Source organism: Daucus carota, chromosome 6 (genome assembly GCF_001625215.2).
Source record: "Daucus carota subsp. sativus chromosome 6, DH1 v3.0, whole genome shotgun sequence".
Taxonomy (NCBI): Eukaryota; Viridiplantae; Streptophyta; class Magnoliopsida; order Apiales; family Apiaceae; genus Daucus; species Daucus carota.
Window position 1 is genome coordinate 29,744,129 of NC_030386.2, and position 26,011 is coordinate 29,770,139.

Below are 26,011 nucleotides of genomic sequence, written 5' to 3' on the forward strand. Positions count from 1 at the left end.
TTCTTTAAAGTTGAAGTGATGTTAAAAGCTACAGACATCAGTTATTAACTGATGTAAGCAAAAAAATTCAAGCGTTGTCTTTGTGGGCGATGTTAAAGACACTAAGTTTTAACATCAGTTACTAACTGATGTAAATGAATACAAGAGACATCATCAAAGCTTACAAAACTGATGTTAAAGAGTATAATATACATCATTTAGAGTTCAGAATCGATGTTAAATCCAACAATAGACATCAGTTATTAACTGATGTGAAAGACATGTACCTTTAACATCGCCCACAGTAACATCAGTTGCAATTCTATGGGACATCAGTTTTTAACTGATGTATATTAACAGATTTCTAGTAGTGCTGATCTATTCTCTACCTAGTACCTAGCTAGCCTCGTAAAGTTCATCTACATGAAATATTTCTTTTCATGGTTTTGCTCTCCTCTGAAACAGATAGAGATGGATATGCTGCATAAATCTGCTTTCAGCGTCTCCCCTGACAAGTGTTATTACTGAATAGTCACTCCGGTTTACTTACTTTTGCACTGTTGCATGTATTTATAAAATAACAAGTCGAAGATGACTATAGAATATATTTTTTTCATACATCTTGAAATGGAAAGGAAGAAAATAATTTCACGAATTCCATTGAACTTTGAAGTGAAAATATTATTAGTTTGAAAAAGATAATTACCAAAGATAATTTAGAAGATTATCCTCATATATTACAAACATTCCAGAGATATAAAATCCTTAATTATTATTAATGGTTTATTCACGGCACTTTCTAGAAAAATTTGAAAATTATAACGCTCCAATTTTTTATTCCAAAAAACATAAATAATCGTGTTTAGTTAAAAAATTTTGCTAAATCAATAAATGTTAGTATAATTTTATCCAAACATTATCGTATATAAAAGTATTAAAATATACAATATTCATTTTAAATATTTATTATAATGTTATTATATCTTAACTAGCCACTTTAGCTATAAATTTATAAGTGTTGGATTCTTCAACTTAAAATGTCGTGCGAACAAGCAACCTGACATATTCAAATTTCAAAACAAAAGGAATACTTTGAATTCATTTGTCTATGTGTTCTGTGAAAAAGACCTGTGGAAGAAAATGAATATAAAAAATATTTTAATAATATATTGATAAATTTTATTCATGTTTAAGGTTTTGTAAATGGAACGGAAAGCTAATGATGTTGAATAAAAAATCTAAGGATACTCGCGTGTATGTGTACGATAGACGTGAGAATCGACCCAGATTTTGAGTAGGACAAATGATAGCTCTACAACTGAGCTACTCTCACGTCTCACCCCCCTTGTTGAATGAAAAGTTAATGACGTATAAAAAATAACTACATTATTCAATAATGATTTTTTTTTGAATTTTTAAAATCAAATTTCAAAAATAAAAACAAGTTAATTAAGAATTTGAAATTTGAAATTTTCAGTTCATAAATATTTATAAAACTTTTACACAAACCGCATCAATGAAGTGCTTAAAGCTCAGATGCTACTGGTATAGAACGTGTATATAGAATTGGTCGTTGGTTATGCTTCAATTAAAATCTGGACCGAGTGCACATACTTCTGTTTAATGCAGTTCGTTCCAGAGGCGGACTTACAGGTAAGCGGGCCCAGCTCATGCTGGGTGAAAATTTCTAATTTTTACTGTCAATAATTTTACCGCTGGGTGAAAAATTAAAAAAATAATAGTGTTTTATTTATTTTGGACTTTGGAGTGGGTAACTTAAAATAAACAAAACGCAGTAACACATTACACACTAATAGTCTAACACAGAAATTGGGTGAGAGAGCAAGTCAGCAAGCGCGAGCAGCCGAGCACGGAGCACTATCAACTGGAGTTTGGAATTTGGATAATTGAATTGATATTTCAATCAACATTTAGAAGAAAGTAATTCAGGTAGCTTTGTTACAAGTTTTGACTTGTTTTATATTAAGTATACAAATTGTAGCCTAACTGTTTGATAGAATGCATCAAAGAAAATTGAAGTTCTGAATTTACACAAAGTTTTTATAGTTGTGTTATGAGATTAAAGGCATAACTTTTATCAGTATCAGTATTTCTTGGTTGCTAAACACTTGAGTGTGTTTAATTTTTTTTACCTAACTTCACTATCTCTTGACTCTTGTTCAAAATTCTGGTTGTAGGATGTCTGTTCAAAATGCTATGAATTTGACTTCAAGTACAAAGGCACTTCTGCAAGAATTGAGGGATCATGGTTGGGATGAGTTTTTGCTAAATGTCTATAAATTTGGAGAAAATCATGATCTTGAAATGCCTAAAATGGATGCATCCTACTCAATGGGGACTGGTCGTGGTTGTCAACAACATGATTTTGTCACAAATGAACATCATTATCATTTTAGCATGTTTAATGTGATTATTGATGTCCAAATGACAGAGCTAAATGACAGATTCACGGAGCAAAGTATAGAACTGCTTGTTTTGAGTGCTGCATTGGATCCTAAAGATCACTTTAAAAGGTTTGACATCAACAAGATTTGTGAACTTGCAGAAAAGTTCTATCCAGGAGACTTTGATGCATCAGAGGTACGTGCTTTAAGACTACAATTAGAACATTATAGATGTCAAGTAGTTTCCCATAAAGATTTTCAAGATTTGTCTTCTCTTGCACAATTGTGTAGACAATTAGTTGAAACAGGCTTAGCTAAACTTTTCCCCCTAGTTGATATATTGATTCGTTTGGTCTTGACACTTCCTGTTTCCACTGCCACTACTGAACGTGCATTCTCGGCAATGAAAATTATAAAAACTCGGCTTAGAAACAAGATGGAAGACGGATATCTTTCAGGTTGTATGATGCTTCACATTGAAAAAGAATATGTTGATGCTGTTGATTCAGAGGATGTAATTGATCATTTCGAGTCTATTGGAGATCGTAGAGCTCAATTTAGATAAGGTACTATGTTTTACTTGTAATTTATATGTTATGAAAAAATTCTGTCCGTGTTAAACAATTCCGCTGGGTGAATTATTTTGGTTAGATTCGCCACTGGTTCGTTCAAGACGATATTCTTTTCTGGTCTAGGGGATTTCCAAGTTGTCTGGCCAATAAAACGTCTGCCAAATGATCTGAACAACTGAACGAGTCTTATTTAACTTCATTAAGTCAATAATAGACGACTTTTTAGTATTTCTGTGATGCAAATGAAATGATATATAATCTGACTGTATATTGATTCAAAGGAGGAGTGTTTATAGTAGATATGTAAATGTAAAATGAATTATTATAATATTAATTAATGTTAAAAGTGATATGGCGAAGATGGAGATGCACAGCACACGCACAGGAACTTTTAATTCTAATTTATCAAAAAAATTATTTTTTAGTTAATTACTTATTTTTTTATTTTATTAAGTGCCAGAAATTGACAAGAAAATTATTAAATGCTTTTTAAATGTGTTTGAGTCTATTTTTTTTTTTTTAAAGTCTACATACACGTAGATAAATTGTATCGAAATACAATAAACCGCATCAGGGATTTCTTTCTTTCAAGAAAGTTTATCATCTAACCGAAAGTCATGCAAGCATAACTCCGGACGCTTAGACAATAAAGCTTAAATGAATAAGTAAAGAAAACCCATAAGTCCCGTAGCTTCCAGAGTATCCTGAAAAAACAAATCAAACAAAACATAAATCAACATACAAAAAAATCACACACATATAAGTTTTATTAAAGTAAAATAGAAAATCTAATAAAAAGCAAAACAAAAATATATATATATATATATTAAAAATAGATAGAAAATAAAATAATATAGAAATATTAATTAATTTCTAACCAAAGGAAAATCCTTTGGTTAGACACATAAAAATTAATTTTTTTGGCACAATAAAAATTAATTTTTTTGGCACAATAAAAATTAAAATTTAAGTGAGGAGTAAAGGATGAAATATAATTAAATATAATTAAATAAAATGATCATCAAAATGGTCAATAAGCCATTAAAAGTGGCATCCATAATTGGAACAAAAAGCCATAAAAGGCACAATAAAGCCATTAAAGGCACAATAAAGTCATCATTAATGACACCCATAAATGGTTTTTAAATTTTGAATCTTTGAAAAATAATAAAAGTAAACAATTTTCAAATTTGGATGGTAATTGATTATAACTTAAGAAAAGTTGACTAATCTCCATAATATACAGACAACACATTTAAGGAGCATTAAAACACATTTAAAACATATAAATCCAAAACCAATTTCAAATTTAAATTTATCATTTTATCAATTTAAGAAAATTCATTTGTATATAAACGGTCAATTAATTATTCAAATTAAATCATAATTTACTCAAATTAAAACACAAAAATTCAAGTTAATGCATGTAGTGGAAAGTCAAATTTCAAGGATAAACAAATTTTCAAAAGGAGTCAACTATCCATTAAAAAATAACTGATTTTAAGATTTGCAAATACTACTATTAAAACCAAATAATATTCAAAATTACAAAGCTAAAACTAGAATCACGGAATAAAATTAGTCAGTCAGGCTAATCTAATATTGCAACACGCACTAATTAAGTCACCAATGCACCGGCTCCACCGTCACCATCCAAGAACCGCAAACAATTATCATGAACACTAGCTAAAAAACTAAAAATCGGAAATGAAGATACAAAACACCAAACGTAACTGATCCTATATATAATAAAAGATCGATAATATCTATCCAAACTTTTCAAGTTCGGACAAAAATAGATAGAAAAAGATGAAAATTAGATACGAAAACAACCCATACAATAATAAATTTAAGCACACAATTATACCTAATCATGAAATATGAATCATCTCACAATAATATATACAGTAAAACAAAAACCAATCGCATAATCATAATCATGTAGGTTTATGTTTTGAAAAGATCACACCTGTTTTTTTTAAGTATTTCCGCAGATCTCCAAGACAAGTTGCTGATGAAGGAGGTGTTGACACCGTAGATGCGTTCCCCAAAGATTAGTTTAGAGTCGGATATTTTTTCCTTAGCCATGGCGGTGTGACTCAAAGAGTCAAGATGGTAATTCATGTTCTGTCAAAATATTTATAATTCATATTATTTTATTTTTCGGAAATACTTGAGGTATTTTTTATTTCTTTTGAAGGTATCATCGCCTATAATATCCCCAGCTCTGTCTCCTCTCATCCGTTTTACATGTATTCCATTTGAATTTTCTGTCTTTGAAATAACTCTGCTATAAATTTGTCCGATTATCTTTTGTCATCTAGATCACAACCTCAAGTCAGGTATTGACCATCTTTTTCTTGACTTGTTCTTTACTGAATTTGCATAACTAGCGACAATTATATAATATCTTGTTTCTATTTGCGTTTCAGTTTTCTTAGCTTTTCTTGTATTGTATTATCATATCCTCCGGCCTTATTTTTTTATTTTAAACCCACTTCTCAAGCACCCATTTGGAGAAAGATTCAAACTTTGATCATAATTTATTACCCCATGTGTATTACATAAATAAGGGGATTTTCTTGGCTAATTGTACCCTTGTCAAGAAACTTTGATATTAATAAGATGAAAGAACCTTTATTTCAGATGAATTGAATTTTTGATTCTTGATATTGTATGAATAAGATGTTGGGTACTGAAAGCAGGAGAGATTTTGCATTTGATTTCCAAAGCCAAGTTTCGATTTTGAGACCAAGTGTGCATGCCAGAAGGGCTAATATAATTGTTAAGTTTCAAGATCTTTATGGTTTTACAGTTGAAGGCAATGTGGATGATGTGAATATATTGAACGAAGTTAGAGAAAAATTGAGACAACAAGGCAAGGTTTGGTGGGCACTTGAAGCTAGTAAAGGTTCAAATTGGTATTTGCAGACTCGTGTCTCTTCTACGATTAAGTCATCCCTCAACTTTTCGAATTTAGTGAATGCAATTGCACTCAAGAGGCTGATTAGAAATGGGATTCCTCTGGTTTTGAGGCCGAAGGTGTGGTTTTCATTGTCTGGTGCAGCTAAGAAGAAATCAACTGTGCCTCAGAGCTATTACAATGATTTGATTTTTGCGGTGGAAGGGAAGGTCACGCCTGCGACTAAGCAGATTGATCATGTGAGTTATGTAATGATCTTTATTATACGTAATACATGATAATCTGTTGTTTCTTCTTAGTTCTTGTTGCTTTTGTTAATGATTATCTGATATGTTTAAGGTGTTCTCTTTTGCCAGTTAGCATACAAGCGAATTACTCATTTATATTCTGTAGTCTTATTCATATTGACAGTTACTTTTGGAGAGAGTAATTTTACTTGATAGAATACTTATAGTTGTATTCTGGTACGTGTTCGGACGGTCAAGATGGTTTTTTAGATATCTATTTCTTCCACAGGCCGGCTGATTATTTCTTGTGTTTGATCATCAATATAGACTTTTGTAAAGCCCGTGATTCTAGTTTAGTTTTTTAATGTTGAAAGTGAATGGAGCATCTAAATTCAAACTTTAAAGGAAAGTGTTAAGGCTTTGAGATAAAGATTGCAAATACTTCGAGTCACGGCTTTGTTTGCATATGGGAAGTCGTTGCTTAAAGAAGAATTGAAGTTGTCTTGGGCTTCCAGGATGCATAGAAATTTAAGATATTCGATATGTTATTGTTTAATAACTTCTCTCCGTGATATGTGTTTTAATATTAGTAGGTATGAGTGTATCCCTTTAATATTGAGAAAAGAAATTGACAGCCAATTGTGTGGAATCTACTGATCTTCATTTGAAAGTAGTTGTAATCAAAAGTGGAGTACTTAAATGCATTCATATGTTTCAAGTGTGAACAATATATGTTTGCCTTTTTACATGCATCGTTTTTTTAGGGAAAAGTTATACACGGAGTTGTACAGTCTATTGGTACAATGCATTCAACAAGAGCTATGCAAAGGATGTTCTAATCATTTGCTTAGCCGGTCTTGCTAAAAGATACATGGTACTGGTCAAATGATATAGGGTAATAGAGGAAGTATGTGGTTCACTATGTAGCACCATTTTTTTTTATATATATTGTATCACATTACAGGCTAGGAACAATAGGTTAGAAACATTTTATTCGTGATCATCAATGTCTCCACTCCATGCCCTAAAAAGTTCAGCTATTAGCTCTAGGCATGGGCAACTGAATTCTGAGTACATTTAAATAAGTTTTTATTTTTGGGTAAAAAAAATCAGATTAAATTTTCACAGTATGGTCCACACTTCATTGCTAGTTTATTGAACTTTTACGGAATAACAATTTCTGATACTAAGGGTTATTTGTGATGAATTACGCAGGACTTATTTCGAACATTTCCTGGTCACCCGTGGTTGGACACTAAAGAGCGCCATGCAGCTCTTAGGCGTGTTCTTGTTGCATATTCTTTTCGTGATTCTGATGTTGGCTACTGTCAGGTGTGTGTGCTCATAAAATATTTGTTTTCTTTGCTATGGTTCATACTTTCCTGCATGTAGGTCTATCATAACTAACATAAATTAGCAACAGTCAATTCTATACCATTCTCAAGTCGATGCTTTGGTTACTGGGTAATTAATTGTTGAGCAAAAAGCCCATCATCCTTGTATAAACTTCACAGGCTTCGTTTTAGGCTTATTACTACCATATTGCTGACCGCTGTATTGCTCCAATATATACATCTCTGAACTACTTAGAAAATCTTTATTGAGTGTATATCTTGGGGATAACTTGGTTAAGACTTTGACAATTAAAGTACAGAGAGAAGATTATTAGGTGAATGGTGCGAGTTTGAAAGCTTCTAATTTCCATATGACCTGGTTGAATATTTGATATAGGGTCTAAATTATGTCGGAGCATTATTGTTGCTTGTTATGAAAACTGAAGAAGATGCTTTCTGGATGCTAGCTGTCCTCCTGGAGAATGTATTAGCAAATGATTGTTACACGACCAATTTATCAGGATGCCATGTTGAACAAAGGGTGTTTAAAGATATACTGGCTAAAAAATGTCCAAGGTAATACCTTTTCAACAATTTGATAATTATCCAATCTGTAGATATTTGTGGGTTTTAAAATTAACAAAAGAATGCAGAATAGCTGCTCATCTGGAAGCTTTGAAGTTTGATGTCTCCCTTGTTGCCACCGAATGGTTTTTGTGCGTCTTTTCAAAGAGCTTACCTTCAGAGGTTAGACACATTCACATACACACAGCTCACACACACAGACGAACTGCATTCAGTTCTGGACTGGTTTCGTTAAGACTTTCAAATGTCTTTATTTGTTCAGACAACGTTCCGCGTATGGGATCTCCTTTTTTATGAGGGTGCAAAGGTTCTTTTCCATGTAGCTCTGGCTATTTTTAAGGTGAGGGGCTCTCTCAACTCTCAAGTACTTCTCTGTTTTCCTTCAAGTTGTAAGTTTAAAGAAGCAGTTTAGCTGTTAATGTCCAAAGTATGTCATTCGTACCCACACCAAGTATTATGATATGAAAGTTTTGTATAAATGATTGCAGATGAAAGAAGAGGAGCTGCTCGTAGCACAACATGTTGGGGATGTCATTAATATATTGCAGATGACCACCCATCATCTCTTTGATCCTGATGAATTACTGACGGTAAATCCTCTCATATGCCCTTAAAGTCAGTAAAAAGCATGCATAATACTCAATTGCTCGATCAATCACATTCTTGATTGGCTGATCATCTTATCACAACCGAGTTTCTTTCAAGTTATAACTGACCATTGACAGTTCATGCTGATCCGCTTTACTAGTAATTTTCTTTGGCGCAATCATTAAACTCAGGTCCTTGTAGTCTTGACAGCATTATTAAATACCATATTATACATATTTCAAATGCAGGTTGCATTTGATAAGATTGGCTCATTAACAATTAACAACATATCAAAGCAACGGAAAAAGCAGGAACCGGCAGTTATGGCAGAGCTTGATCAGCGGCTGAGAAGGCTAAATTCCATGATTGAATAATAGCACTGTAAAAAAACCCCTGTACTAAATCAAACTGTGATCATTCTAGGGTGACAGTACAACTTTGTTAGAGCTTATTTTACTCTAGTTAGAGCATCTTCGATGCCAGCTAGTTGTTTAACTCTCATTCAAAAAAAATATTAACTAGTTAAAATTTATCTTATCAAATCATGATGCTCTCGGAGCCTCCATGATATCTGTTTAACTCTGTAATAAAAAATTATTTCTATCTAAATGAGTAAACTTTTAAAAATTATGCGAGAAGAATTAATAAATACAAAATAATCAAATACTGATACTCATTTGCCTTTTCTTTGGCGCAATCATTCAGGTTCAAAACTAAGAATTATAATATTATCACAACTTTAACTTGGACATTTTGTAAAGATTACATATGAACTCTCAGTGAGCAATTTATCCTGGCACCACAAATGGGTTTTCGAGTGGAAAAAAAAACGTCAATATTAATATTATACACTCGGAGATATTTAAATTTAGCAGCATTATTCATCAGATGGACAGATACAGGAAAGGTGGTAACTTTACATTTTTAATCACATGAACTAACACACTCTAATTACACAATTTCATACATTTTGTGATTAACAAATGATACATTAGATTACTGTTGTTCATATTGCATTTCTACCCTGTCTGTATATATAGTTAAGACTCGCCAAAAATTATAATTGCAGTTCTATATACTTCATTCTCTTAAGTCCTGTATCGTTCAATATCTCACAAGGGTTCTTCAGCATCAGCAGGCAGCTCACTGGCTTAAGCGTCAGTTGGTTCTTCAGCATCAGCAGGCGGCTCACTGGATTCAGCGTCAGCTGGTTCATTTTCGTGTTCCATATCACCGTCTGCACCTGCTGTTGGGGAATCCTCAGGAGTTTCACTTGTAGGAACAGGAGGCAATCTTTGTCCACCCTTTTGGTTTAGACTCCAATGCATTATGCTTGCTGTTAGAATAAGAGTCATCTTCGGGTTCACCTGTCATGGATATTTAACCTACCTAAGTTCATGGTTTCAGCCTTTATATAAAGGAGCTGCTTTGAAACAGATTTGCACACATTATAAATGAAAATAAATATTATAAAAGAACCATAATGTGGCATATGCATTTTTCACTAAGTCGAGGAATTCAAAGAGTTGTGAACATGGTAAACTGTGTAGGAATATTGAATTCAGGCTCACTATAATCCTAGTCTTACCTCCATAATATCCTCAGGCAATAAGAAGATTGAGCAGCCTAGCTTCCGTGCAACACTAATTATATATGTTGCGTTTGATTTCTTATTCTCATCTGCAGTTGCAGTAAAAATTATCATTATTTTTGCAACTGATATAATGACCAGGGTTTTAATATCTGCATACCATTTTCGCCATTAGTAACAAGACTCCAGTTGACAACTCGCGGCTCCACAGCACTAAGAAGTTCAAGGAAGAAAACCCCGCTTGAAAGACTTTTATCCTAATAGATGTCTCACAAAATATACGAATCAGGTATCTGCATTTATTAAAGTTATACAATTAAATAGTTCCTAACCTTAAAGCTATCCATCTGAGTTTGCTTCCCTGACTTTTTTACTGTTTCATTTGCCCAATTTAAAATATCGGCATCTGTTATTTCCTTTCCTTGGGAAGAAGATCTCAAGTTTTTAAGCAGTTGGAGCATGCTAAACCTCATCAGTTGCCACAGAAAAGCTGGGAAACAGATCAATAAATTAATATTCCATCAGTTGGCCAAAATGTACTGATTGATTAGATTATTTCTTTTCTGTTTTTCTTAGGGGGGGAAGCAAGATAGAAGAAGGTAGAAATAGAATCAAAACAGACTAACCTATTATGAGTTTTTTGTTTCCTTGTACAAAATCATTGCCGGCTACATTTACTAGCGAAAAGTTTAATTCTCTTCCAATCTCAATGGCTTGGTTGCAGTTCTCAACCTTTCTGAAAGGCATTTTTATGGGAGGTTTTGTTGCTTTCTTCCAGTTGACTGATCCAGGGAATATTTTGTCAAGAACTTCCAACATGACCCATCTGTATGCGAAAAATTAAACATCAATTGACATTTTCACAATTTTACAGGAACGGGACGTCGCAAAGAAGTGGAAGAAAACTCACCCGGGTCTCATATCTTCAAATAAATTATTGACATATGTTTCAGTTCCAAGACTGTTGATCCACAAGCGGAAGCATCTCTCTTCTTTAGAAGTCTCCTCATCATCTGTCATCATTTCTGCAAAGGAATTTTGGGTGTTCTCTGTCACTTCATGCAGACCATTCCTGAAGATTAAAACAGGCAGTAACAACATTAAAATGAATGGAGACAGCTGCAAAGAAAGAGAATGTATAAACTACTTGAGATGAAAAAGAGCTTCAGTGTAGGTTATGAACATTCAATGCGGAAAGCATTATAACTGTAGATTGTCCAAAACATTCTTTTGGGTACTTGGGATAAAAATCCTAGAAGCAGTACAGGAAACCAGAAAAAGATTTTGACCAGATAAAGAAGGAAACACGGGTATGACGGAGGGTCAAATGAAGTAGGCAACATTTTCGCAAGCTTCAGTGAAGGTTATAAAGCTATACTATGACCGTACTACATAATATGATTATGCAAAAGTACAAACTTCATAATATTATTATCAAAATAGTCTGACCTGTGCTGAAATATTTCTGCAACGAATGCAATATTTAAATTTGTTGAGCCCTCAACAATATCTGTTGGAGTGGCGTATCTATTGCACTCCATTTTATCTGCTTGCTGAAGTATCAGATTTGCTCTTTCTTCTGGATCCTCAGTCTCCAGTGTGTTACCAGTATCAAGTTCGGGAGCAAGAGCATGGAGCAAATGAGCATAAGCCATTCCATCCTGCAAATGATAAATCCTCTGAAGTCAGTAAGAGCACAGAAACAACTAAATTTACAGGTAGCCATTCTAGCAACTACAAATACTAGATAAAGAAATCATCTGGTCACTTGGTTTGATTGTGTCTGTACTGATGAAGGTAAATAACTAATGTGTTTTCGCATTTGACAGTCTTTTGCATAAAAGTTTTCGAGCTATAAAAGGTTTTGAGGCTCGGTGATGAGAACTTGAGTAGAGCAGAAGTTTATACTTAAGTTTCTAGAAAGTGGATGCATTTATTGGATGCAAACTTGGGCTGGAAAAGGTATGCTAGGTTTTATCATTTGTTCAAACTCGAGCTCCAAAACAAGTTCTAGTTAAGTTCACATCATCTTTTCAAAATCAGGTATAAACTATGATCATTGATCTGTGAAGTTGCCAAACAATGGAATAACACATTGCTAAACTGGTGTAAAGTTGAGATGCATATAAATAGAGTGTGAGGTGCTCAGAAGAGAGAAATTACGCAAAACTTAAATTGAACAGGTTCTGGTGTGATTGAATATTTCACATATAACTATTCAACATCTACTTTTTTGGAAATTTACCCCTTACCTTTAAATCGCTGGAAAAATTGGTGACCTCCTTTTTATATCCTGATTTCTTTAGGTGATAGTTCATCCATTTTAAGAGAACCTTTTCAGGAGCCATACTCTTGAGCTCCTCCACATCCTGTAAAGAATGGTAACAACATAAAAATCACATTGCAGGCAAAAGTCTGCACTTGATTATGGTATATAAGCAACAGAAGTGTTTGTATTAATTTGTGTGTATGTGATTCTTGCAACCTTCTCTTCTTCCACCAGTTCCAGTAGCTCGGGAGTGTTTTTGATATTGCAATTAGCCAAAAGTTGAACCTGATATGCAAACACGACAAAGTAGAATATACATAATTGATGATAGAAGCCATAAAGTTTATGAATTATATGGTTAAAAGGATGCAAAAGCTTGAAAAAATACCTTAATTATCTGGGAAATTAAACCAAGTAGCAGATGGGGCTGTAGAAATGAAAAAAATGCAACATAAGCAATATTGCGGGGAATTATTTTGATAAATTGTAAGCACTGAGAAGCGGGAAGCAAATATGTTTTAGTCTGTTCATCCAGAGCTGCCACATAGTACCTTTAGCTCCATTGGCGCTTAAAGAAAAGGGCTAGGTTTTGCTCAACAAGAGCAGAGTTAAATAAAATAGGTTGCAAGTAATCCATCATCATCAACACCATTTCCTCTCTCTCATTGTTTTGAAGGACGATCTATATATGTAAGTCATTAATTTTATTCTTTTTAAGGTCTAAAAGAACGTAGAAATAATTTCTTTGCTAATTATGTATGACAGGAAATAGTTGTAGTAACATTCGCATTGGAATAACGAAGGAAAAGGATAGAAGGAGTTGAAGCCTATTCTTTTCTTTTGTCTCAGATAATGCTGTGAATCACAATGGGACAGGAACTGATAACCTGACAACTAATACCTCAGGCCGACAGTGTGATTTAATGTAGGTTCTAGACCTAGTTTTTTTCATCTTAGATTTACAAGTTCTCATTTAAATTACCCTTTACTGGACTATAAGTAAAACCAGAAAATAAAAACAAACTGAACAATGGTATAAAGGTCTACAAATTAACGTTAAAATTAAACTAGATTTTGTTGTGTATATAATACCAACTTACTCTAGCTTCATCCAGATCCTGTGTGCCAATGTTCACTACAGTGCAGCCGATGGCCTGTGCAGAGTTGAGGCACAATGTATGATTCTCAGTTCTCTCCCACGGATTAAGCTTATTCTTTTTATTTATTGCCCGCTCGTCTATTGTACCAGGGACAGCCACATTGATAAGCTTACTGTGAAATATGGTTGTCAACTCAATCAAGAAACTAGCATCATGAACCAAAATTATTTTTAAAAAAGAAGGAAAAATAAACAAAGTAGTAAAGCAGGTCCAATAAAAGTACCAGAGGAGAACACCATCCTTAACAAGATCAAACAACGCATCGGTGTTTGGATCTATAGGAAAATGCTTCTTTAGAAATGGATCTTCTCCAAGATGTCTATTAATGTGGTCGACATAAGATGCCTTCTCTGTTTGGCTAATGGTGTGCCGATTAGTGGTTGTGGGTGCCTTGAGGAATGAAGTTGCAGTTTTATATCTTGAAGCACCTGCCTTTGTTCGAGCTCGAGCACTTACAGTGAGATACATCTGCCAGCAGAAATTCTGGTTGTTTATATCATTCATTGGTTACAAATTAAAATCTTTAAGTTCAGTGCTGAAGCATGATATCATGGAATTATTTTGCATTTGGGATCAAAATTTAGGAAAGTGCATAAAATGTTCTTCTGGCAGTAGTTCTTATGGCCTAATATTTAAATCAAACAAGTATGACAAACAATGGAACTGACCCGCAGGAAGGATTCAAAATCAACTTCCTGATCCATGTCTGAGTTTGACTCACTCAAGATAGCTTTGATGTCCCTTTCTCTAAAAATCTCACTGAAATTCTTCAACTGCAACATTACCGGTGGTAGATCCCCTAACCTGACTTGCCCTGATTCTTTTCTTGCTGCAAGAAACTGTAGACAATGCCGCACAGTTCACATATAGATGAAGAACATGTCACTTTAATAGTATAATCAGGGAAGAACAGAATTATTATTAAAAGAAAGGCTCCTGCTAATTGGTAACCTGAGAATGAGCTATTATTCTAAAAGGCAAAATAAAATCTAGCAATCCTTTTAGAAAAAAGTTAACGAAAAATTAACAAAACCCTTTATTTTAAAGAATGTTATATACTTTGGATTTGAGTCTGCGAAGCTCGACTTGAGCAAATTGGCTCTCAAGCGATGGATCAGAAATGGTAACTGCTTCGTAGCCTGACATTGTAAAACTATATGTATGTGTACACTATTTGGCTTGTCTTCTTCGTGTCGAATCTGTAATTGGAAGAAGAAAACCTGAGAGCCACAGGACACAGTGCCAAGCATCAGAAATATTGTAACAAATAAAATCAGATCCATAATAGTTTAATCTACCAATCAATACTATATATATGCTGCATAAAGATTGTTTCTCATGCATGCATTCTATACAATGTCAATATTAAGTACTTGCTTTATGTGTCTCGACATTTCCTGATAAATCCTGAAACTAATGTAATCAGAGATAGGTAAAATGTAGGGAAGCAAAATGGATATTGCAGCACTAGCCTTTTAAAGATCGAAAACCTTCGAAAAATTACTGCATGTACATTCTTTGTTGGCTGTGTTGTCTGGAATGTAAGGTTGTTTTGGTGGGAAGTATTGCAATGGGGGAAAGAGAGAATGGCAAAGCTGGAAAGAGAATGAGAAAGAGATAAAACCGTTTTGCCGTACAGACCCGCGAATTTCTCACAGTGTCTTGACAACTAGGTTCACAAAATATACTCTTTAATTTTATGGTTATAAGATAAAATGTAGAAAAAATTTATGCCCTCTCTCTTTCCCCCCTTCAAATGTCTATTATGCAAATGTCATTTTTACCCAATTTTATCTTCTTCTTTTTCTTCTTGTAAGCTTAGAGAAAAGTCTTTTTAACCCATCTTTGGTGTCCATAATTAAACATGAGAATATTAGGCGCAGGAAGTCAAACTCAATTCTGATACCACGTTAAGTGACTAGTTCTCCTGAAACCTCGAGGAGGGCTTGTGAAGATCATAGTACTTGAAATTTTGGCAACCACTTTATAGTGTAGCTCGGAGTGTTAAAGTATTTACAGTGCAAAGAACATACATGAAAATCAGGAAGGGGGAGAAGGAGAATGGCATGACTAGCTGCTACCCAGGGGGGCGGTGGGCAGATATCCAAATGTAGAGATTATGCTTGTTTAAACACAATGTGAATGTCAAAATAAAATTGATTCTAGGTTAAGTCAGTACCACAAAAAAATTATGATTTATAACACGATGAATCCCATACATGGTATACATTAGACGATCCCCAAAAAAATGCTTGAAACAAATATAAAGAATTAAATGGTTGTAAATCCCTTGCATATAAATTATGGCACAAAACAAACTCTTCCTTACAAGAACAATGCCATTCCACCCGAGAGAATCAGAACCAAGCAACTCCAAGCACTGAAGCTCATAATCCTATAAGAAGATGATGGAGTTGAAGTTGGTTGTGATGGAGCATGTCCCCCATCTGCAACTGGAGCATCTGCAGAAGGGGCAACGATATCAGGAGACGGTGCAGGAGCAGGCATTGGAGGTATATCTGTTCCAAAGATTGCTTCTGGAAGAAGCACCTTATCAACCTGATAAATGGCAACAGGATCAGTTGAACGCACACTACTACTGACTTTCGTGTTTGTCCATCCTGAACCAACTAGAACAGTTCCAGAGTTGTCGGTGAAATTTAAAGTGTATGTACCACCAGCTAATGTCATAATAGGGCTCGCTTGGCTGAGGTTCTTGAAATCAGATAAAGAGTAGTAATGTGGCAAGGCATGGAAAAGGCAGAGTGATTTGAGTTGGTCTGCAGTAAGGTTGGATAAAGAAGGAGTTTTAAGTGATGAAAACGCCTTGTCTTTGGGTACAAACAAAGTTAGTCCTTCCTCAGTATCATTGGCTTGGTTTTGAAGGGTCTCAATAACTTTGGTTGACACAAGGTAATCGAGAAAAGTGTGGAATGGACCAGCGACAGACAGTAACTCGGTGAGGTTTACGTGTTCTGCTGCTGGTGCAGGTGCTGGTGCAGGAGTTGGGGTTATGGATATGGGAGGTGATGGAGGGGATTTACCCTTTTGTGCATATGCTGGTGCAGAACATAAAAGAAGCACTAGTGTGCTACACACTATGAACATCATGGTCTTCTCCATTGGCATAATCTTTCAATACCTGAAAATGAAAAAATCTAACATTAATTAGCCACAACAAATATATCAGATCATAATGTAATATCATATTCAGTCTAAAAGACTAAAACTAATTCTGAAATTTAGATCTCAGACTTGTAGCACATAGTTTTAGAAGGTAAGTCTAGTTACAATGTCAGTAGCTTAAGAATTCTTTAGATACCAAGGATGTAAACAACACCATAACCATTAAAGGGAAAGGGGCGAGGGGAAATGGTTGCATTCACTTATCCAACTCGAAGATCGGGATGTGAGGAGGGTAGGATATACGCAGCATCGCCCCTGCTCAAGAGAGCAGAGAGACTGTTTCCAGTAAATGATTGCCGGAAAGCATGATACGAGAGTCGAGAAAGTTACATCATTACAGTAGCCCAGACCAAAGCAAGATTTAATAACAAGATCAAAACAATCTTTTCCAACTTCAAGAAGCTGATAAATGAAATTTCCCCAAGATGGTCATGCCATCCGAAGAAATTAGATCAAGATTCCATTTTTATGAACTCTAAATAATTACAGGGCCCAAGTATACATAATTAAGCAATGTAGTAAGCTAAAACATGAGAAAGAACAGATCTAGATCAACTAACAAATGGAGATTCAACAATGTGAAGATACAATTCAGATAGTAATAAATAAACATATAAAGAATTGAAGTAAGAAGTGATGATATGAAACTGACCTGGCTAGACAGGGCAAGTGTGAGTGTTGCAATGAATGCAAGAGATTAGAATGTAGGAGTCTTTATATATACACACACAGACAATGGGTTTTGTCAAGTGTGTTTTATTAATTTCATCATTAAGACTTGCAAGTAAAACTTGTGTCTAGGAGTGGAAGTGCTAGCTTGCAGCTGGTGTATACAATAAGTGCAGCACATTTTACAGCTACAAAGCATATATATTTATAAATAATATTTTTAATTAATATATGAAACCATGAAAGTAAACTGCTGACAGAGTCTTAAACGGCAGGAAAAGAAACACAGGCAAGAAAATCTGAAATCTAAAAATTGAAGTGCAAAGTACAGAATGTATTGGAAGGTGGGCTTTCTAAATCATTAGCCTAACCATTTATGTTCTGGTTTCATTCATGATTCATACAATTATATTACATCATCTGAGTTCAACCTTGCACTCTACCCTACCATTTCCACTTCCCTTAAAATTTTCCATAAAAAAAACATTAGAATGGTGACGAGGATATTTCAAAGAATATTTATATCAAATCGAATTCGAGCATGAAAATAAATAAAATAATCATTGTCGGTGGCAGATAAGTTTTGTGTTCTAGACTTGTAATACTATGCTCCAAAGACTGGAATGACAGAGTACTTTACAGCTTTCCATGTATAATTAGTAAAATCTGATCCTGCCTTTAACTTTTCTTAACCACCCGGGACCGGTTGTATATTAGATGATATTTATTCAAACGTAACGTATAAGTTTCAAAATATCATAGCACAACCCATTGCCGGAATGTAATATGTAGTGGCATTTTAAAATCCTGTTTTGTTAGCTAAGCATGTGAGAACTGAGAACACCATCATTTGTGGTGCTTAAATTTATTAGTGTTGTTTTAAAGCATGTGAAAACCGTGATTAGTGGTAAATCTGAGTATTAACGAACCACATTGTTTGATTTGGGACAGAAAATATCACTCGATAGAGTATTATTGACTAACTTCGTTGGAAGAAGGTGCCTTGTCAATTCTTTACAAGTCTTCAACCCTTGTGGGATGTACAATTAAAGCACACGTAATTTTTCTAACAAATTGGAATATTTTAATTCAAATATGTACTTTATTTAATATGAAGAATCCCTCATCTCAATTATAGAACTATTAAATTTCAATTATATGTTGTTCTATGCCTCATAAATGATAATTATTGGAACAATACATCTGAACTTATATTTACTAGAATACAATAATTTGTGTGGAGTTTAATCAAAAACATAGTATTATAAGAATGATCAGTGGTGGTACATTGTGGATGCTTCAACAAAAATTTAGGATAATAAATTGTCAATAAATCAATATACTGTACACAATTACTCTCTCTTTTCTCTTTTACAGCCTGACTAAAGGGCACATTGATCATAATTGTTTCTATAGCCCAGATTATAAATGATGATTGGTAAATTTAGCCCAGAAGCGAATAATACAGACTTGACGCCATCATAAAATGTGTAATACTACAACAACAGGTGTGAAGGAAATAACAATGTACCAGTGCTCACTTACACCACCAATGGTGGGCAAAAATGATCTGTTTCTTGTTAATAGAAGAACAATAACCAATTAACATGCAAGAGTTCCTTGCTAAGCCTAATCTTGTTAGTTTTACGACACCAAAGCGGCAATTCACTAGAATACAACAACCTATAGTAAGAAATTTTAAGTGAAAGAACTTACAAGGAAAAAATATCCGCCAACTAAATCATCTCCATCCAGCTCAAAAGATAAGCAAATTGGTTCACAAACTAAGACATATACAGACAACCAAGCTCTTTTATTAAGACTACGGGTTTCTATATAAGAACCGCCATCACACTGAGTTGTTTTCTAACTAAATTAAAGGAGAAGGATTTCTAACATACAAAGCAAAATCTACTCAGCTTTAGCCCAATCCTTCCGAATGTCAAATGTATACTGGATATCCAAGTAGCACTTGTTATCGTCATCGACAAACTGAAAAAATTAAATATAAAGAATGTCTTTCAGTATACCCTTAATCAACTTTGCAAGACCGAACTGAGAGTTAATATAACACATATACACATTAACTAATATAAAATAAAATATTCTCCACATCAAAAATAAAATTGACATGCCATCATAAAAATTTGCAATGGCCTACAAGATGCTATCATTATTAAAAAAAAAAGTATCTATAGATTGGAGAATGCTGTCATATAAAATAAATACAAGTAAAACATAATTGATCAAGTAGACAAGAGAAAAGAGTATCCGCAGTTCTAAATACTAAATAAGCAGATGAAAAGGGGAGTAAAATGACAAATTTCGCACACCTATTTGTGCTCCCGAGTTTTATTTAGGGAGAAAAGCATATCAAAGGGGAGAAAAATAACAAAATTTGCATTACCATTTGTGCTTGTTTGTTCTAGGAAGGAAAGCGAGTGAAGGGAAATCCGAGTTTGTTTTAAGAAGGAAAGCGAATGAAAAGAAATGCAAATTTCATATGCTTTTTTCCCAATAATTTCACTTAAAATGTGGGTGTGTAAAGGAAAGCAAGTGGGTCGAGAGAATTGAATAAATCTTAAAAATATTGCAAATATACATTTAAAACTTAAATTGTTACTATTTTTTAAATGTAAGGATAACCTTGTATCTAACAACTACATATATGCTTTCTTTCCGATTCCCTAGCACGCGAATGAGGTTTCACTCGATACTGTCTTAAACTTAAACTCGGGAGGAAGTGAGTGAAGCTCGTTGATTCTTATTTCATAATTTTCATTAGTATATCTTGTGTATGAGTAAGTATGAATAGATGTATTTAGACTACTGGCATAATTTTCATGTCACGAATACCTTTGACTTTGCAGTGTATGAACCTCTGGCAAAGTAACCAGAAGGGGTGGTTTCTTCGGGCGCGTCAAATATATACGGCTCTTGTTGAGGACTAAATGTTCCAAGCATCTCTTTTGTAGTATCAACTGAAATAAAAGAAATCGTAATATGACACATATTCTTCGCCAATATCTATTTGATAGGTTAAATAAGCTTTCAGGTCGCTTACCCTTGACACCAGTTTTCCAGACATTATTTGTGTACCTAAAGCCAACAACAATGTTATTTGTGTACCTAAAGCCAACAACAATGTACCTATAGACACTGCCTTCTTTCAAAGTAAACCATGGGCCTTTTGGTTTTCCATCCTCTGGAATAGGAAGCACAATGTCAGGTCTACCAGGTGAGACAATAGAGAGATTGATGATCTTTACTTCTGGATCTGCAGATTCTGCGATAATTGAAGTGATGAACCAAGTTACAATCAACAGTCAAGAATGTCAGAATATAATGTTCCCTTGTTATCTGAATGTTCATTTTTTCTTAAGGCAAACTAAATAATTGAAGAAAACACGAGCTTCGTTGGTTCATTGCACATAGCAGCCTGTAAACTTTCTAACTGTGATAAAAGAATTATGTGGCTATCTTGGTCATTATAGTTTAAATCTATGAAAACAATCTTCCAGTGGTGTCCTATAGAAAACAAACTGGAGTTGGCTACTTCCCTGAACCTTTTGTTGACTTAATTTAACTTCTTTGGCAATAATAATATGCAAATATCTGATAAAGTAAATTGTTACATTAGGAAGAAAGAAAAAAGGCATGATTTTTAAAGAGAGCAGAAACAGTAATTGGTGGGAAATAAGAATTGAAACCTCCAACATTGTTAATATCCACAGCTCCAATTAGCTGCTCTTTCCACCTCCTCAAACTCTCATCATCCTACCAAACAAAACAACCCAAAAAAATAATAAACATACATATGCTAAGTAAAATTTACAAGTTGTTAACCTCAACTTAAACATGTAGTATATATTATATAAAAAGTAAAAAACCTTGTCTTTTTCAAGCTGTTCCTTGAGAGTGAACTGAGGACCCAATTCAATGGCATGATCATCTTCATCCTCTTGATCAGTAGCAGACAAAGAAGCTTCACTGGGACTTCTTTTTATAGTCTCATCGCCACTCTTCTCTGCATCTTCTTCATTAAATCCCCCCATGTTACTATTGGAACTAGATACAGCTCCAACAGCTAAAGACATCAATTCATCAACAAATTTTTTATCTTTTAAAAAAAAGAATATTCCAAGATTTCACCTCACTTGCTAAATAATAAATGAGCCCAGCAATTATTTAAAAATTAAATCAAGAAAAAGCTGTGGCGATCCGTATAATTATGTGTGTTTAAAGGGGGAGTTTCAGTTGCACGCACGGGGACAAAAGCTGTTTCTTGGGACCAACTGAAAATCTAGACAAAGGTTAGGTCTCTGTCTGTCGCGTCTTCAAAACTATCACTGTTTTGGGCTTCCTCTGATTCAGCCCACTATATAAATTTGTTCAGCCCAGCAACGTTAATGTTTTTGTTCTTGACCATCAGCAACGTTAATGGATTTTTTCCTTTCATCTCTCAATTTTGGGTCAATATATATGACATATCTATCTAAAGTTGATTATGGGGCCGTTTAGGTGAGCTTAAAATAAATATTTTTTGCTTAAAATAAAAAAATGAAGTAAAAATCAGAAGCAATTTACGACTTATAAGTGATTAAACTGTTTGGGAAATAAGCAGAGGTCCTGAAACAAAAGCTAGTAATCCTAATTTCTTTTAAGTGCTTCCTGACTTTTTACACAAACGGTACAAATAAATGCTTATAACTTTTAAGCCCATAAGTCGGCTTATAATGGCCTGCCAAACACCACTTATATATTGATTTTAGAACATTATACTTTTTGTACTTTCCATTTTAATAAAATGAATTTTTTATTTGTCAAATTATTATTTTTATAGTTGACCTGATTTTTATTTTTTATAATTGATCAATTTTAACTAATTTAATTAATTTTTGATTTTTTTTTACTTTTTAAAATTGACCAATCTATAATCGTTCACATCAATTTTCGCTTAAATAATACAATTTTCGCTGCTACCTGCCAACAAATTTTATTAACATTTTCTAGTACTTGCGGCATGTAGTTAACAAAAAGTATGAGTACGTTAAATTTGGTGAGATCGATGGGTTTGCAATGTTATGTTGCCAGCATTGAAAGCATATCTCTTGGCACTCTAAACCTGATGGCCGCTAACGTAACGAAATTTGCTGTTGGGTGGAGATCTGCGATACTTTGAAGGAGCAAAGATCGATTATCGTTTTGTAAAGTGTTCGATTTTATTTAATGTTGATCAACTGAGTTATGACAAAAAGAAAATGTTGATCAACCGAAAAATATAATAAGGATATTTATATCATGATGAATGAGTCCGATTAATAAGAATCACATTTTAAATATATGTGACAGTGTGTGGATTAATAATTTTATTATATGGAATGAGAATCTCATTGTCATTTAGTGGGTAAATAATTACGTTCGTGTTTTTTTTAATATTCATTCTCGTATTTATAGTTCAAAAATCACCGCTTCAATCAATTTATACCCCAATTAATCGTATAGGATACTCTGTCAATTCAATTAATCACACCATATTTTCTTAAAACTAGCTAGTATAATAGATTTAATAAATCAAATATCATTACAGTGTTATTACGGCATTTAGGAATTTAAATTTATTTGAAATTCAAAATTTGATTAAATGACTAGTTAAGATATCCAAAGAAATTGGATTTGAATAACATTTGAAATCCATTATATTTAAATAGCAACCATTTCGTTTGAAATAAAATATACATTCTTAAACATGATATTATATTATTTAAGCTATCAAATTAATCGATGAAGGACTAATTGTTAACTGTGATTGAACTGATTAATACCCACTTCTACTTTTTACAATATTATAATTACATCTCACATTTTATTTTCACCCACGATCCCAGGTTCCCTAATTTGAAGCCTAAGAGAGAAAATTGTAACTGAAGTTTGAAGCCGAGAGGGGAAGGTCTTGTAGCAATTTTTATTGAATATAAATAGGTCAAAAGTTGTACTCCCTCTGTCCCAGTCAATTGTATACGTTTCTTTTTCACTGCTCGACACGCTTTTTAAGGCTCTTATAAAACATAGTTCCACAACTTATTTTTAAGATTTTCTTTTTTTGTATAAAAATATAAATGTTATACTTTTATACAAAAAAAGAAAATCTTAAAAATAATTTACAGAACTATACTATATTGAAGCATTAAAGTCCGTGCCGCGCCCCCGTCCCCCAATGTATACTATTGACTGGGACGGAGGGAGTAAGTTTGAAGCCGAAATGGAAGATAGAAGTGGGTCCCAATTGCTGCGTCACTCCAGGTGAATGATGAACCCAACGAAGCAGGAGTGGGTCCACTGCTGAGTCACCTTAGGTCTCTTCACGTCACCGTGGCCATCTTCTCAGAGTGACAGACTTGCCAAATGCGCGCTCTTGAACAAGACAGACGAGAATGAATGGTCCGTTCATTCAATCGTACTATCGTAGACGTAATTTTTTAAAGAATTTTTCAAAATATAATTTCTTAATATTTTTTAAAAAATTTGTTTGAATAAAAATTTAATGTTTAAATTTTTATTCAAAAAAATAAAACCTAAAAGACATCATCGAACTATATTTTACAGAAAACTCAAAATATGTGTAAATGGTGAACATGCGTAAATCACTAGGACAAAAGAAGTTGTTTAATCCCATTTTTATTTATCAAATAATATTGTTATTTTTTTTTTTTTTTGAAGGCCAAATAATATTGTTATTATTTCATGCTATTATATACTACAGTACTGTATATCATTTAATAAGTCTGTCCTGATATTTAAATGTTCCGGGAGAATGGATAGTTAATATGATACGACAGCCACGAATGATCTAAAACATAAAACTTGAGAAAGAACTAAATTTTATTTGATAGCGTGAACCAACCCAACAGATAAATAATATAAATATATATAATATTCATATTATATATTAATTTTCGGATAATTTCGGGTCAATTTCGGGTAACCCGAATTCAACCCGAAAATGATCCGTTTTTTCTGGATTGATTTTGGGTCAACCCGAATTCGACCCGAACCCGAAAAACCCCAACCCGAATTCGTATTTTGCAGGTCGAATTCGTGTCGGGTTGTCGGATCGGGTCCAATATTGTCATCGCTAGGGACAAAGGAAAAACAAAAGTGCATGCAAGTTTCTTGAAGCAATTTATGCTAGCGTGAACCAACCCAACAGATAAATAAATTGGAAAGCTACGACAAAAATATAAATTGATTGATCGTACGACTTAAAACTTTTGCACCGGCCAACCAGTGCTTTATCTTTACAACCGTCCGACAACTCTCAAGCCGTCCTCTACGATTTTAAAGTAGCCCCTGTTTACTGTTGAGTGAAAAGTTTGATTTGACTCTTCTAACCTGTAAGATGAAATTCAAAGATAAAACTGATGATGTTTTGAGTTGAATTCGGACCCGTGTTGTTGTACATGACTAGAATACTTCACATACGAAAATAAATATCGGGTTAAGAAAGATTATAATCTCAAAATCAAAACAATGACGTAGAATTTGAGGCAGTTTCTTCCGAACTTAAAAAGTGATTCAAATTTGGATCGATGAATAATACTGGTCCAAATTTGGATCACTACTATTCACTAATCCAAATCTTTTTAATATTAAAATATTGTTACTTTTATTATTTGATGATTTGTTAATGTTATTAAAAATATATTAATTAATATTAGAATATAATTAAAATGATGATTAATTATAAATTAAAATTTTAAAATACATGAAACTTCAAAATACATGAAAATTAAAAACATGAAATAAAATAATACAACATAAATAATTTAAAGATAATAAAAATTTAAATAAAAACTAAACTATTGATTTAGTTTTAATGCTTTTAATTTATTTTCCATTTTATGGTTTCTGAACTATTTTGTAACATTTAATTTTTGTCTAGTTGTCGATTTTATTATTATAATTAATAATGAAATTAGTTAATATTTTATCAGTATATATAAATGAAAGTATATGAATATAATAAAGATAAATGAATTTGGATCCATATTTAGATCACATGGTTGTCATAAGATTTGGATCCCACCTTAAATTTGGAGCATTTGGTCATCCAAATTTGGATCTATAGTTGGAGTTGGTCTTAGGATCATCAGATCATGTCCATAATATAAATATATGGACGAATTATCAACAGAGTTAAGCGACGACTTACCTCTAAATTTTTGATGAATAATAATATCATTTATAAGAAAATTGTAATTCGATGCAAAATTAACTCATTGTAATTTAGAACGATGCAAAAGAAATAAACGGTACACGAACATGTGTTTGATTAGGAGGATAGTGCCTGCCAGAACCATGCATCCACAAAAGAAGAAAGAAAGTGAATTGTGCAGAGATGCATCATTTTTAGCCAGCTCGGGAGATTCATTTTATTGGATCCACAATACAATCTTTAATCTGACAGATTTGTGTGTAACGGGATCGGGTGACCTTAGAACATGAAGGCATGATTAGAGATTT

The 26,011-nt window shown here is 33.4% G+C and overlaps 5 protein-coding genes across 6 annotated transcripts; 2 read left to right on the top strand and 3 right to left on the bottom strand.

Moving 5' to 3' along the window:
* Positions 1–1,617: 1,617 nt before the first annotated feature.
* LOC108226926 (uncharacterized) lies at positions 1,618–3,017 on the top strand. Its single transcript, XM_017401919.2, has 2 exons — positions 1,618–1,929; positions 2,178–3,017. The coding sequence occupies exon 2, from the start codon at positions 2,179–2,181 to the stop codon at positions 2,947–2,949; it is 771 nt and encodes a 256-aa protein (XP_017257408.1). The 5' UTR covers positions 1,618–1,929; position 2,178; the 3' UTR covers positions 2,950–3,017.
* A 2,115-nt stretch (positions 3,018–5,132) lies between these two features.
* Positions 5,133–9,155, top strand: LOC108225024 (uncharacterized). Of its 2 annotated transcripts, XM_017399817.2 has the most exons (8): positions 5,165–5,298; positions 5,642–6,118; positions 7,322–7,438; positions 7,838–8,016; positions 8,094–8,187; positions 8,288–8,365; positions 8,514–8,615; positions 8,862–9,155. In XM_017399817.2, the coding sequence occupies exons 2-8, from the start codon at positions 5,642–5,644 to the stop codon at positions 8,985–8,987; spliced, it is 1,173 nt and encodes a 390-aa protein (XP_017255306.1). In that variant the 5' UTR covers positions 5,165–5,298; the 3' UTR covers positions 8,988–9,155. The 2 variants fall into 2 exon arrangements, with proteins under 2 accessions (XP_017255304.1, XP_017255306.1); XM_017399815.2 differs by having other exon boundaries at positions 5,133–6,118.
* Positions 9,156–9,475: 320 nt separating this feature from the next.
* On the bottom strand, positions 9,476–14,849 carry LOC108226594 (fimbrin-4). Its single transcript, XM_017401576.2, has 14 exons — positions 14,693–14,849; positions 14,302–14,472; positions 13,857–14,101; positions 13,574–13,745; positions 12,862–12,900; positions 12,690–12,758; positions 12,457–12,573; positions 11,654–11,865; positions 11,115–11,276; positions 10,831–11,030; positions 10,537–10,694; positions 10,365–10,461; positions 10,202–10,293; positions 9,476–9,980 (listed from the first exon to the last, which is right to left on the bottom strand). The coding sequence occupies exons 1-14, from the start codon at positions 14,777–14,779 to the stop codon at positions 9,765–9,767; spliced, it is 2,037 nt and encodes a 678-aa protein (XP_017257065.1). The 5' UTR covers positions 14,780–14,849; the 3' UTR covers positions 9,476–9,764.
* Positions 14,850–15,809: 960 nt separating this feature from the next.
* LOC108225314 (fasciclin-like arabinogalactan protein 7) lies at positions 15,810–17,660 on the bottom strand. The gene is made up of 2 exons (XM_017400151.2): positions 17,472–17,660; positions 15,810–16,775 (listed from the first exon to the last, which is right to left on the bottom strand). The coding sequence occupies exon 2, from the start codon at positions 16,760–16,762 to the stop codon at positions 15,959–15,961; it is 804 nt and encodes a 267-aa protein (XP_017255640.1). The 5' UTR covers positions 16,763–16,775; positions 17,472–17,660; the 3' UTR covers positions 15,810–15,958.
* Positions 17,661–19,200: 1,540 nt separating this feature from the next.
* LOC108226510 (rho GDP-dissociation inhibitor 1) lies at positions 19,201–21,733 on the bottom strand. The gene is made up of 5 exons (XM_017401473.2): positions 21,379–21,733; positions 21,199–21,265; positions 20,553–20,774; positions 20,345–20,469; positions 19,201–19,480 (listed from the first exon to the last, which is right to left on the bottom strand). The coding sequence occupies exons 1-5, from the start codon at positions 21,583–21,585 to the stop codon at positions 19,400–19,402; spliced, it is 702 nt and encodes a 233-aa protein (XP_017256962.1). The 5' UTR covers positions 21,586–21,733; the 3' UTR covers positions 19,201–19,399.
* Positions 21,734–26,011: the final 4,278 nt, after the last annotated feature.